The sequence below is a fragment of the Muntiacus reevesi genome, chromosome 2 (genome assembly GCF_963930625.1).
Source record: "Muntiacus reevesi chromosome 2, mMunRee1.1, whole genome shotgun sequence".
Lineage (NCBI taxonomy): Eukaryota > Metazoa > Chordata > Mammalia > Artiodactyla > Cervidae > Muntiacus > Muntiacus reevesi.
The window spans coordinates 64,135,696-64,148,844 of NC_089250.1; the positions used below are offsets into that span (position 1 = coordinate 64,135,696).

At 48.3% G+C, this 13,149-nt stretch overlaps 1 protein-coding gene across 1 annotated transcript in view; it reads right to left on the reverse strand.

Moving 5' to 3' along the window:
* MTCL2 (microtubule crosslinking factor 2) overlaps window positions 1-13,149 on the reverse strand; it is a 74,561-nt gene that overhangs the window by 14,792 nt on the left and 46,620 nt on the right. Inside the window, exons 7-13 of the mRNA XM_065921951.1 lie at window positions 13,009-13,134; window positions 11,563-11,793; window positions 5,452-5,556; window positions 4,296-4,463; window positions 2,511-2,762; window positions 1,392-1,463; window positions 371-441 (exon numbers count right to left, since the gene is read on the reverse strand). Of these exons, the coding sequence (XP_065778023.1) occupies window positions 371-441; window positions 1,392-1,463; window positions 2,511-2,762; window positions 4,296-4,463; window positions 5,452-5,556; window positions 11,563-11,793; window positions 13,009-13,134 (1,025 nt within the window). The remainder of the gene's footprint in view (window positions 1-370; window positions 442-1,391; window positions 1,464-2,510; window positions 2,763-4,295; window positions 4,464-5,451; window positions 5,557-11,562; window positions 11,794-13,008; window positions 13,135-13,149) is intronic.

Here is a 13,149-nt window from a genome sequence, read left to right on the forward strand (position 1 = left end):
GCTGGGCCCAGAGGATGATGCTCAGTACTACCAGGAATAGAGGTCCAGCAGGACTCTCCAAACTCCAGAGACAGGAAGAACCCCAAGAGGAGCTAAATAGTTTCTTTCTCAGCTAGGATACGCTGGGGCCCATTTTCCATGACTAGAATCAAAAAAAAAAAAAAAAATCACAGGCTAGAATTGCTATCACCCAAAGGTTCCCAGCTCCTAAGTGGCTGGGGTTCCACAAAAAACATATCCCCATGTTCTCTCAATTCAGTGGAGGTGCAGTGCTGGGCACGTGGAGCAGAGAAGAAAGGCAAAGTGGCAGGGCAGACCGCAGGGCGGGGGGCTAGGGCAGGGGCGGGGCTCGGGACAGGGCTGCCAGCACCTCTTTAAGCCGGTTCCCCCAAGCTCAGCTTCAGAAACAGCTTCTTTGTCGTGGATCTTTTCACTGCGGGTCTGTCATGGAAGAGAGACAGGAAAGGGTCAGTCTGGTCACAGTGTGGGAGCTGGCCCAAGCTCTCTTGAGTTTCCTCCTGTAGAGCAGGAGTATTATCAGCACCGACCTAGAAGCCCATTGGTCAGTTTCTACCTACAATGCATCTAACCCCGCCCCTCATAGGTATGTGATCCAAGCTTGGCCAATCCACAGTCCAAGAGAGAACCCAAGAGAGTCTATTTAGAACTTACTGTGAATTTAATGGCAGCAACAAAGCAACCAGTAGCCACTGCTCAGTTGAAGGTGAAAGCAGTGATCTGAGGTCTTGTTTGGGGTTTGCCCCACCCTGGTTCCAGAACAAGTCCCAAGACTTGCATCAGTTTTCTGACCTGGCATCACCAACCCTCTTGAGCCCCTAATGAAATCCTCTCCTACTTCAGTTCCCCAGAATTGGCTTTTGCTGCTTGCAACCAAATCTAAGTCACCACATCCTCAGGCTGTCATGAGCAAGGGCTTGCGTGGTCACTGTTTCATTACTCAGTGTGTGCTATATGGACAGTGCACCTGAGGTTCAGGAGCAAACTTCCCTGATTAATCTCCACAACCTGGGCTGGGCTAACGCAGAGAATATGATTTTCATTTTTCCAATGAGGCAACTGGGGCCCAAAGAGACAGAGTGACTTGCCCAGGATCACAAAGCTCTTTTGGAGGCTCTGTTTTTGAGAAAGGCATAATTAAAACAAGAGAGACACCTAACCGTTCTCCCCAGGCATGGAAGGATGGAGATGGCAAGGAGGGAACCTTCACAGGTCTTGAGGCTGGAATCATGAAGTAGAGACCTCAGGATTAAGGAGCCCAAGGGGGTAAGGGTATATGATCTATGGGACAGGATTAGCATTCTCCTGGTCACATTTCCCCCAAGTGAGGGACTTTGCAGTATAACCAGGAGGCTGTCACCTCTCTCTCTCACCTCTTTCCAGCTGTTATCCTGCTTCTCCAGATCTGAGTGCTTTAGGACCCAGGGGTCAGCAGCTTTCTGCAGCTGGACAAGAATAAAGAAGGTGGTCACGTACAGGCAAAGCTGGGAAGGAGGGCCCTGTTTTGTGCCGTGCCATTCCCCAGCCTCCACTCTGCAGCCCAGATGAGCCAGATCATGGGCTCGGAGCCACCTTCCAAATGGACAGCAGCTCTGAGCCAACAAAGTGTGTTTGGCAAATGATCATGAAACCAACCACTTATAGGCATCCTCATAAGTGCCATTATCTCAAATACAGTAATAGTTGTTATTACTATGTTAATTCATGCTGCAGTTCCTGGAACAGCTACATCAGCTAAGCAGCAGCTGAATAACATTAAAGTGGTGTCTCCACACTAGGTATGCTAAGCAGCAATTAAACTGAATGGCATGCCTCTGCACTCTGTTGTGAACAGCTCTCTATGAAAGAGGCAAAATGTAAATAATATACATATTACGATTCAATTAATGATAAAAAAATCTCTGAATGTAAATTTAAACAGCAAGAAAGGGAGGGAGTGGGTTGAAGTATGCTTTTGCAGTATTTGAGTCTTATATAAAGATGAAGTCCTGATTTATACAACTGAAATAATAAACAAAGGATAAAGTCACAGAGTTTGATAAGCTAGGCACATGTTAACTGTAGTGGGGCTACGGTCAATGACTGATTTTCCTATTTCCCCCTTTAGGTCAGAGAACTCTAATTTTCATGAGGAACCAGCCTTGGTTCTTCCCTCTTGGTTCAAGGGATTTGGTAGGCTCTAGATGTGGGCATATGACTCATATCTGGCTGATCAGAGCCGTGTGAAAAAAGAAAACTCTCTTCCCATTGCAAAGGCTAAGCTGTGAGGATGTGAACACAAAATTCAAAGAGGTCACATTGGAGGACAGTTTGCTTTGGAATAAAACACAGGAAAGCAAGCCTATGAGACCAACAGAGAGGAAGGCTCAGTCCCTACTGCAGCCTCTGAGCACACGGATCCAGCGCTCCGTGAAGGAGTCCTCCCTCTGGTCTGTGCCCACAGCAACGCCCCGCTTGTGGCTTAAGGCGGCTGGGGCTGGGACAGGCCTCACCTGGCTCAGGCGATTCTGCAGCTCCTTTAGCTGCTGCTCCACCTGCTGCTTCTCACCCTGGAGCCGCTCCACCAGCTGCAGCTTCTCCTGCGCCCAGTTGTGCTCGCCGATCTGCAGCTGCCGCGTCAGCTCCATGACCGCGCTGTAGGACTCGGCCAGCAGGTGCTGCTGCTCCTCCCGCTCCCTCTGCAGGGCTGCCTTCCAGTCAGGCCCCGTCCGATCCCCAGCCCCCTTCCCAGCCTTCAGCTCCATCTGGGGAAGGAAGAACAAACTGGGTGGCTGGCCCTGGGAGGCCCCTTGCCGTCCCCCTCCCATGATCTACCCTCCCGGGCGCCAACAGAGGGTAGGCAAAGGCAGGAGGGGTCCCTCCTCCGAGGACCCCCTCCCCCAGGAGCCATCGCTGACCTCCTCAGTTAGAACTAGTCTCTTCTCACAATCAAGGCTTGTGTGGCACAGTTTCTACACACCAAGCTCCGTGCTAAGGGCTTTTCAGGCATTATGTGTATCCTCAAGAAAACTCAGCAAGATAACTACCATTTTTGATATTTTTACCAAGGAGGAAGAGGTTCAGAGAGGTTACTTTTCCTAGGTCACATAGCTACAAAATGGCAGAGGTTCCTAGTTATTGCTTCTCATGATATTTCATCAACACTTACCAAGGTTTACAGTTAGTGGGAGATACACGAAGTCTAAACATAAAAAAAAAATGTGTGCAGGAATCACTCAAGAGTAATGGCTTTCCTGGTCCCAGGCTCGGGAGAGGGGGGCGCAGGAGGTAAAGATGCCATCTATAGGCACCCCACACCCCAGGCTGTGGTCAGATTCCCATGGGGAAGGGGCACCTGGAATGGCTTGGGTTGCGGGAGCAGTATGAACAGTGGACACTGTGGAAAGTGCAGGCGGGAGGAGAGCTGTGAGATCTGCAGGTAAGGTTGGGAGGACAGAATGGCAGCACCGGGAAGCCAGAAGTTTGAGAATTGGGAAGAAGGGGGGATCACGGTCATGAGAAGCCAGGAGGGCAAAGGTTTGGGGAGTGAGGATCAGGTCTGCCGTTTACTAGCTGGGTGATCTTGGAGAAGAAACTGAACTCCTCTGTGCCTGTCTTGTCATTTGCCCAACAAAGATAATTGGTGTACCCACCTCCAAGGGGCCCATGATGAGACAGGGGCAGGGGGGAGGAAGCTGGGCCGTGGGGGAGGGATGGGGTGGTGAGAGCCCTCTGAGTGGGAGGAAGCCCACCCTGCACTTCTCAGACCAGAGTAGGGGGCACTACTGCCAGGCACACAGCAGAGACTAAATACCCAGGGCTCCTGGCTAAGGGTCCTTTGAATTATTGGGGTTGTAGGGAGGGGAGTCCCCCACTGTGGCAGGAGGGAGCAAAACAGGGCCAGGCAGCAGAGAGTTAAGGGGACTTTACAAGGACAGAAGGCCACAGAAGTCTGGGTGTGAGGATGAAGAATGCCATCCGGTGCAGACAGGCGTTTAAGTGTTCTGGTCTCACCTGTGAGCCTGTGGTGTGGGAAAGGTGCCCGTGATGCCCCCAGGCTCCTTTGCCAACCCCTCACCTGCCTTTCCTAGCCCAGAGACCCCCAGTCTCCACTGCTTCTGGTATCCTTGCTGTGTGATCTAGTCAAGGCTCTTGCCTTCTCTGGGCCACAAAGTAAGTAAAGTGATTCCTATGCTTCTAGGAGCGTGGTTGGCCATCCTGTTTCCCTATCTGACAGCTGAGACCTTGGCAGAGACAGGAATGAGGAGGGGGATGTCTCTGACTGGTGAGAGCCTCACCAGGGCAGTCTGGCTCTTGAGCTCTGCCCGCTCCGTCTCCCAGGTGGCCTTGGCCTTGGCAAACTGTTGCTGAAGCTCAGTCAGACCACGGCGTTCATCCCGGAGCAGCCAGCATAGCTCCTTCAGCGTCACCTTCATGTCAGCCAGTGTCTTGATGTACTCATTGGGCTGCAGATGGGGGGCAAGGGCTCAGTCAGGAGTTTTCAGAGCAGCAAGGAGGAGAGGCTGGACTGGGAACTCATCCAGAGTTCAGTCTGGGACTCTACCAGGCCTTAGACAAGTCCCACGAATGCTCTGGGTCATCTCTTCATAAAACAGGCATAACAAGCCCAGCCCAGGCCCCCTCCAAGGCTGACACATGCCCCAGCTTCACATAAACACAAAATTCTGTAGTTACAGCAATTATTCAGCCTAAAGCTAAGCTGGGCCCTGGCTTTTCTGAGGCTCTGCAGCACCTAGGTCTGGGTCTTTCTCCCTGCTCAGCAACTGCATTCTCTGACCCACCAGGGCCTAGATGAGCAGTCTGAACCCTGGAGCCTACCTGACTATCTGCCTTGGGTCTAATCTTCTCTCCTGGGCACAGGAACTGTTTCCCACCTATAACCCACCTCAGTGTGGGTACCCTTGGGAGCCTGACCAAACTGCTCCACTACCCCCTGCCTTGATTTGAAAGTTTCTGATCCTAGGCCACAAGGTCTTTCTTCATACACCTCACTCCAGCCTGCTGTCTTTAGCCCCACTCTGTACATCCCAAGCTGCAGCCAGTCTCAGAATACCTTGCCGCACCTCTGCATACATACTTCTTTTGGTACAGAATGGCCTTTTCCTCATTCTTTATTAGGGAAGCTCCTATTCATCCTTCCAAACCCACCACCTAAAACCCCTTCTCTGTAATACCATCCCCTACACTCTGAACAGAATTAACTGCTCTCTTACCCATGACCCCACAGTCCATCATCTGATCCTCTATCACTGCCCTGGAATGACTTATGTGCCCCATAGTGCTAAGCATCTGGGGCCAGTGACCAGGCAGTGACCCTCTATAGCTCTAGTCCCTGGTGTAGGACTGCAGACAGAGGAAACAGCAAGACATGATCACTAAACAGACAAAGGAACAAATGGACAGGACAGGACTGGAAATGGGCTGAGAATTCACCGTGTTTTGGGTCCAGCTGTCCCCTGTGCAGGTCTTGTTATCAGAATGCTGAGCATTCAATTCCTCTTCCTCCATTAGCAGGTACAGTTCCTTCATGCTATTTACCTATTTTTTAAAAACACACTGATCAGGGGGTGGCAGGGCATCATGCCTGGGGGTCTGACCTTCAGGGGGAGAGGATACAGGCTAATGACTCAGATAAAAAGGGGGCTGAATAGACAGGCAGGAAGCAAGTATGAGGATTTATGGACCAAAGGCACCCCAGCTAGGCACTGATTTCCCAAATTTTATTAACTTTTACTCCTAGGCACCGTCCAGGTCAAGGAGCATAGCTAGAGAGTCAGGTCCTTCTGGCCCTCTCCCCTACCCCACAAACCATCTCTTCTGCCCCAAGGACCACGAGACATCCCTGAGAACTACTCAGAAATAGCTTTGTTGTCAAAGGAGACACATTGATTGGATTAAAAGGACCACAGGGCATCCTCTTAACTATAGAAAAGGGCAACCAGAGGTTTGGGTAGACAGATGGGGCCCTTCCTGGGGGCAGGGGTTGCTATTAATTGATTCTGGACAGGAGTCCAGAGTCAGCCTAGGAGACCAGCGCTAGTTCAAGAAGGGAGAGAAGGAGAAGAAGAGGGTGCTTATTTACTATTTATTAATTCATTCATTCGACAATTTTTTTTTTTAAGCTGTGCCTGGCAGCATGTGGGATCTTAGTTCCCTGATCCAGGATCAAACCTGTGCCCCCTGTATTGACAGATGAAATTTTAACCACTGGACCACCAAGGAAGTCCCTTATTTGACAGATATTAATTAAAATCTGCCATGCCCCAGGTCCTTGTTCAAAGCTGGGGATATGTCAGTGAGCAAGACAGACGAAAAACCCTGGTCCCCTCGAGCCTCCATTCCAGGAGCAATAAAGCAAACAGATATGTGAAATCCATGAAATGTCATTAAGTATATGAAATGTTCCATCATAATAAGTGCTATGAAGAAGAGAACCGTGAAAGGAGCTAGGATGTGTTGCACTGGGTGGTCAAGGAAGGGCTCAGGGAGGAGGCAGTATTTGGGCAAAGTTCTGAAGGAAGTAAAAGAATAAGTCATGTGAAGACCTGCAGGTTGAGAATTCCAGGGAACGACCACAGCAAATGCAAAGGCCCTGAGGTGGGGACATGCGTGTCTGAGGAAGAGCAAGAGAGCCAGGGAGGAAGTGAGACATACAGGGACCAAGGCGGGTTGACCAGGCGTTGTAGGGACTTCCGCTTCTACTCTGGGTGACGTGGGAGCCAGAGGAGGGCTGTGCTTAGGAGTGACAGCGACCTGACTTCCAATTTTGTGAGATCACTCTGGCTGCTGTGTTGGGATACTTTATAGGGTAGAAACAGAACTCCACAGCACCAGGGGGCACCATCCACGTGGAGTGCACGCAGCCTGGTACCTGCCTGTTTTGGATAAAAGATGCTCAGTGGAAAGGTGCAAGGGCAATGACAGGAAGACCAGTTAGGAGGCTGCAGTGATAATCCAGGCAGAAAGTGATGATGGTTCAGATGCGGGTGGTGGCAGGGCTGGGCAGTGCAGCTGGGGCAGATTCTGTAGATTCCAGATAGATTCACCATGTGCAGGAAAGGCCACGGAAGCCAAGTGCCTGGACAAGCTTTCCAAGGTCAAAAGGAGAGATGTGGCCTGAGGGTTATAAACCCTGGCGACTGTGACATTAAGGGGTCAGCTCAGGGAGAAAAGGAGGGTCCAGCCAAGGAGACTGAGAAGGAGCAACCAGTGAGGTGGAAGGAAAGCCAAGAGAATATGGTGTCCTAAAAACCAAATGAAGAAGCTTCGGGGGTCAGGGCAGGCACTGGGAAGTATGTGTGGGTAGAAGGGCCTATGTGAGTAAACACCCAGTTCCGTCCTTGGTCACCAGTATCTAAACATACAAACTTAAAAAAAAAAAATTTATTTATTTTATTTTTGGCCATGCTGAGTCTTTGTTGCTACACGCCAGCTTTCTCGAGTTGCAGTGGGCAGGGACTACTCTAGTCGTAGTGCCTGGGTTCCTCACTGCCATGGCTCCTCTTGTTGAGGAGCCTAGGCTCTAGGGTGTGTGAGCTTCAGTAGTTGTGGTGCACGGGCTTAGTTGCCCCGTGGCATGTGGAATCTTCCTGGACCAGGGATCCCAGGTGGATTCTCACCACTGGATCACCAGGGAAGTCCAACATACAGACTTTATTATCTGTATACACAGGTGCACAATTCTTTCTCTGAAATTCTTTGATGCCGGGTGTGCTTGAAATTCAGAATTAATTGGGATGTAGAAAGATAATATGGTACCCACACTGTATATTATTTAACAGCCCCATCTGGAGTAACACCCTGTGCTCACCAACACCAGTGTTTCCTCTTCAAACATGTGAATACTAATGAAATGGATAAATAGAGGTTTTGCTGCCAAATGAATATCAGGTCAAATTTTTCCATCTGAGTTAGACTCAACAAAACAGTTCTCAGAATTTCTGGATTTCAGAACTGAGGATAAGGAATCAAAGGTCTTTATCTGTACTAGAATGGGGGTAGTACTTGTTTCCAAATCATAGGGTATGCATAAAAGTGAAATGCAATTACCCAGTGAGAGCATTTAACACAGTACCCAGGACACTATAAAAACTCAATATATGAGGGTTATCATTCACATACCCAGTTTTAATTCTGCATATGTGGACATATACATTCTTTAAAAGTATGAATATACATCGTTTGTTATTTGTATTGCTGGGCCCTGGGCCCATGCATCTGAGTGCGTGCATGCTCAGTTGTGTCCAACTCTTTGCAACCCCATGAGCTGTAGCTTGTCAGGCTCCCCTGTCCATGGAATTTTCCAAGAACACTGGAGTGGGTTGTCATTTCCTCCCCCAGAGGATCTTCCCAATCCAGGGATGGAACCCGAGTCTCTTGCATCTCCTGGGTTGGCAGGTGGATTTTTCACGAACTGAGCCACCTGGAAGCCCCTTATTTTATAGTTATATGTATTTTATTATGCACTTGTATATACATATTTTTATACACTGGGCTTTATATCATATTTTATATGCGTGTACATATACATATATTTTACAGTATGGGTGGTTGTGCTTATTTCTTATTAATTATGTCTATTTCTAGCTATTCCCTTCTAGGTGATCTTCCTGACCCAAGGATTGAACTCAGGTCTCCTGCATCACAAGCAGATTCTTTACTCTCTGAGCCACCACGGAAGCCCCTACACTTATTTTTTATTTATTTATGTCTATTTCAGTTAGTATGTTTCTATTTATTTTAGTTATATATATCATTTCATTTTCTATGCTTATACCTTATTTTTCTCCTAAAGTAAGTTTCTGTTTCTCTGTTATCCCAGTACACTGAAATGGCTAGAAAGGTTTTCACCAAATATGAAGAATTTGCTTGCAACAAACTGGTTTAAAATACAGGCTATATGGCCTGTAGACAATTCATTTTGGGGGCAAAACATCTTCCCTAGCTGCCAAAATTGGGCTTCAGCTATGGAAAACAGTATAGAGGTTTCCCCAAAATTTTAAAATAGAACTCCTATATGATCTAGCAATCCCACTTGTGGGTATATATCCAAAGGAAATGAAATTCAGATCTCTCTGTGTTCACTGTGGCATTATTCACAATAGCCAAGATATAGAGATAACCTAAGTGTCTGTCTATGAATGAAAAGGGTAAAGCAAATATGACATATGCACACAAGGAAATATTACTCAGTCTTATAAAAGAAGGAAATCCTACTATTTGTGATAATATGGATGAACCTGGAAGACATTATGCTAAGCAAAATCAGCTAGAGATGGAAACACAAATACTACAAGATCTCACTTATATGTGGAATCTGACAAACTCATATAAGCAGAGAGTAGAGTAGTGGTTCCCAGGGGCAGGCACAGGGAGGAATACAGAATTCATGGGTAAGAGTTTCAATTTTGTAAGACAGAGTTCTGGATGGTAGTGATGGTTGCACAAGAATGTGAATTAATGCTACTAAATTGCAAACTTAAAAATAGTTAAAATTTATGTTATATATATTTTACTATAATTAAAAAAATAAATTTAAAAAATTATTTAAAAAAACAAACCACACTGGGCTTCATCCAGAGGCTTGTGTGGGACTTCCAAACAGGAGGGGTGGTCCTAAAGCAGACAGTGGTTTCAAATAGTAGTACCCAGGGGTAGGAGGGAGGCTCAAGAGGGAGAGGGGATATGTATATGAAAACAGGATTCATGCTGTTGTAAAGCAGAAACTAATACAATATGGTAAAGCAATTATATTCCAATAAATAAATACATGGATAAGATTAAAAAAAAAATAGTAATACCCAAGTGTCACAAAGAGTGATGCTCAAGGGGCAGCCATGCTGGGCTTTCAAGGTACTTTTCATAGGGGCACCTTTGGGTCAGACATTCCCAGATAAGGGCAGCAGTGAGCATGTCCACTGAAGCTGGTCAGCAGCTCTCTCTCGAGGCCCTTCAGGAGTAAGTGGGTGGCCTGTGAGAAGAATCATGAGCTCTGCTGGGGGAAGGGGAGGGAACACTTGCTACAGATTCAGGTCTGACCACCATCCCCTGCTACTGGGACATTCAGGCTACCCTAGGGGACCCCAGAGAGGGGTACACTGGGATGGCCACTAGTCTCCATTGACTGTGGAATGAGTACCTTGAATGAGAGGAGAGTAAAGCCTGGTCTAGACCAGAGGTACCTGTACGCAAAAGGCCAGGTGAGCAGTGCCAATTCAGGTGGATGTGACAGGTATGACATCCTTATCTCTCCCCTTCTCCCAGTAATGTGACCGCGCTGGCTGACTGTGACAGAAGGATGAGGATCGAGGTCAAGGATCTGAGGTCAACCTGTAGCCTTTACAGGCTGAGGGACCAACGGGCCGCATGAATCATTCCCAACCTTCACACATTCCCAAAGCCCCACTTGTCCTATTTCCTGCCACACCCAAATACTACCTGTATTATAACTGATGCTTTTAAGTCAACCTACACTTTCTAGTTAAATAAATAAATAAATGTAAAAAAGAAAGGTGAGCAACTCCTCTGTTGGTCCAGTGACTAAGACTTCAAGCTCTCAGTGCAGGGGGCCTGGGTTTGATCCCTGGTCAGGGAATTAGATCCCACATGTTGCAACTAAAGATACTGCATGCCACAACTAAGACTCGGCTCAGCCAAATAAATAAATATTTTTTAAATAAAATTAAAAAGGAAGTTGACATTATTACTAAAAATGGAAAGTTACTGTCCATTACCATTGTCAAAGAAAACATGAAAAATAAAATAGGGGCTTCCCTGTTATCTCAGTAGTAAAGAATCTGCCTGTCAATGCAGGAGACATGGGTTCGATCCCTGATCCAGGAGGATTCTGCATGTCTGTTAAGCAAAAGCCAGACACAAAAGACTACAGTCTTTATATGAAGTTTTAGAACAGGTGAAATTAACCCATGGTGTTTATGAAGCCAGAATACTGCTGACTGCTGGGATGGGCATATCACCTGGGGAACTGGGGAACCTTCTGGGGCACTGGAAATGTGCTCATTGTAATCTGGGGGATGCTATACTATGTATCGGTGGGGTGTATTCTATAAAACTTCATCAGCTGTACACATAAGATGTGTGCATTTTACTGTATATAAATTATACCTTAAAAGATTAAAAAACCCATTAATATATATCATATTTGCATATAATGCAAAAGCAACAAAACTAGATCATTAAGCTCACCCAGATACGGTTGCCAGCTGAAGACTCAGGCTTGTTAAAAAGGGAAACCAACAAATACCAGAGAGGTGTTAAAGACCTGCTGGCCCCCAAGGAGATTTCCTCCTGGAGAGGCTGGGACCAAGTCTTCCCCGCCTATCCCCAGCAACCGCCACAGCACTCAGCGAAGAGCTGGCTGTCAACAAACTGATGCTGAATGAGTGAATGAATGCAGGGATGGAAGCTGCAAGCTGATGGCTCGGATTTGAGCCCGAGGGCTGTGTTGACCCGGCTGGGTGCCCCTTCCCCTCCTCTCTCTTCCACCCAACCCCCACCCCAGTCCCAGTCCCAGGGGAACCATACCTCAAGGAAGTCATCCCCCTCGCTGGGCAAAACCTTGCCCTGCCGCCAGCGCTTGAGGAACCACCTGAGCTTCATGAAGAGCAGGAGGAAGTTGTGCTTGAACTGCTGGGACTCCTGCACCAGCATGTTCTTTTCCTGGCTCCAAAATTTCTGCTCCAGCCTCCGCTGTAGGCTCAGACTCTGGAGCTCAAACTCGCGCCGCAGGAGCGCCCTCTGCTGGTCCTCCTTCAGCTGCAAGAGGGACCAGAGCATGAGCCACCCCGGCTGTCTTGGGGACCCCGATTCATCCCATTCCAGGCCTCAGATAAAGGCAGAAATTGCATGTGGTGCCTAGTGGTGACCCTGCTGGGGATTCTATCCCTCGCAGTTCATTCTGTTGAAATAAACACTTCCCTCTGCTACTCCAGGGAAAGGAAACTCATAAAAACAGCAGCAATCACAGTAATCAGTGAAAGCGCTGGGATCTGAACCTGCTCTGTCTGATCATAAAAACATTGGCTTTATCTAATGAGCCCAGGTGGGCTTCCCTGGTGGTTCAGATGGTAAAGAATCTCCCTGCAGTGCAGGAGACCCAGGTTCAATCCCTGGGTCAGAAGGATCCCCTGGAGAAGGGAAGGACTACCCACTCCAGTATTCTTGCCTAAAGAATCCCATGGACAGAGGAGCCTGGCAGGCTACAGTCCATGGGGTGGCAAAGAGTCGGAAAAGACTGAGCGACTAACACTTCCACGTTTTCACAATGAGCCCATACGAGCACCAGTGTTTCAGGTGGACTCTCACATTTAATGAGACACCTGGGAGGGTGAGTGATGACGGCAGGGAGGGGTGACCCAACGTGCAAAGCAAAGGCCATGCTGGGGGTGAGGAAGGCTGACATGAATACCCTAGGAAGCAATGAGGTATCATGGCTCAGAGGGAGCCAATAACCTGGATTAAACTCCCAGCCCCACCTCGCCCTGCAAGTGGAATCCTGGGCAAAGCACTTCAGCCCTCTGGGCATCAGTTTTTCTAGGTGTAAAAGGGGGACACCTCACAGGGGAAAACATGAGGATTAAAGGACATGATGTGTGGAAAGTGCATTGCAATTCTGACATACAGTAAGGGCTTCATAAATGATTTCTACTAGCAGAACTACCATCTTGATTACCAACTAGGACTGTGGACTTTCTAATACAGAACTTCAGCTCTGAGGGGGGCAATATTTCATAGACAGGACACTGAGGCCCCAAGAGGAGACAGGATGGGCCTCAGGTCACACAGACAGTCTGTGACAAGCCCAGGATTCCAGCCCAGCGCAGTTAATGCATAAGCACCAGCACAGCACGCGGTGCAGACACAGGCTGCCCCTCACATGCTTGCCTCTGAAAAACCCAAGGACCACCAAGGTTTCTGCCCTCAGTTCAGGGAAGAGAGGCTGCAGTAGGTGCAAGATAGGACCCCACCCACCTGCACCATTTTCTGATTGAAGCTTTCGGCCTCCTCCTTCCGGAGCTGCCGTTCCTGGGAGAGCTGCTCTTGCAGGCCCCGGAGGCTGTCGTGGGCCTCGGCCAGCACCAGCTGCAGCTCCTTGATCTGGGGTCGAGATGA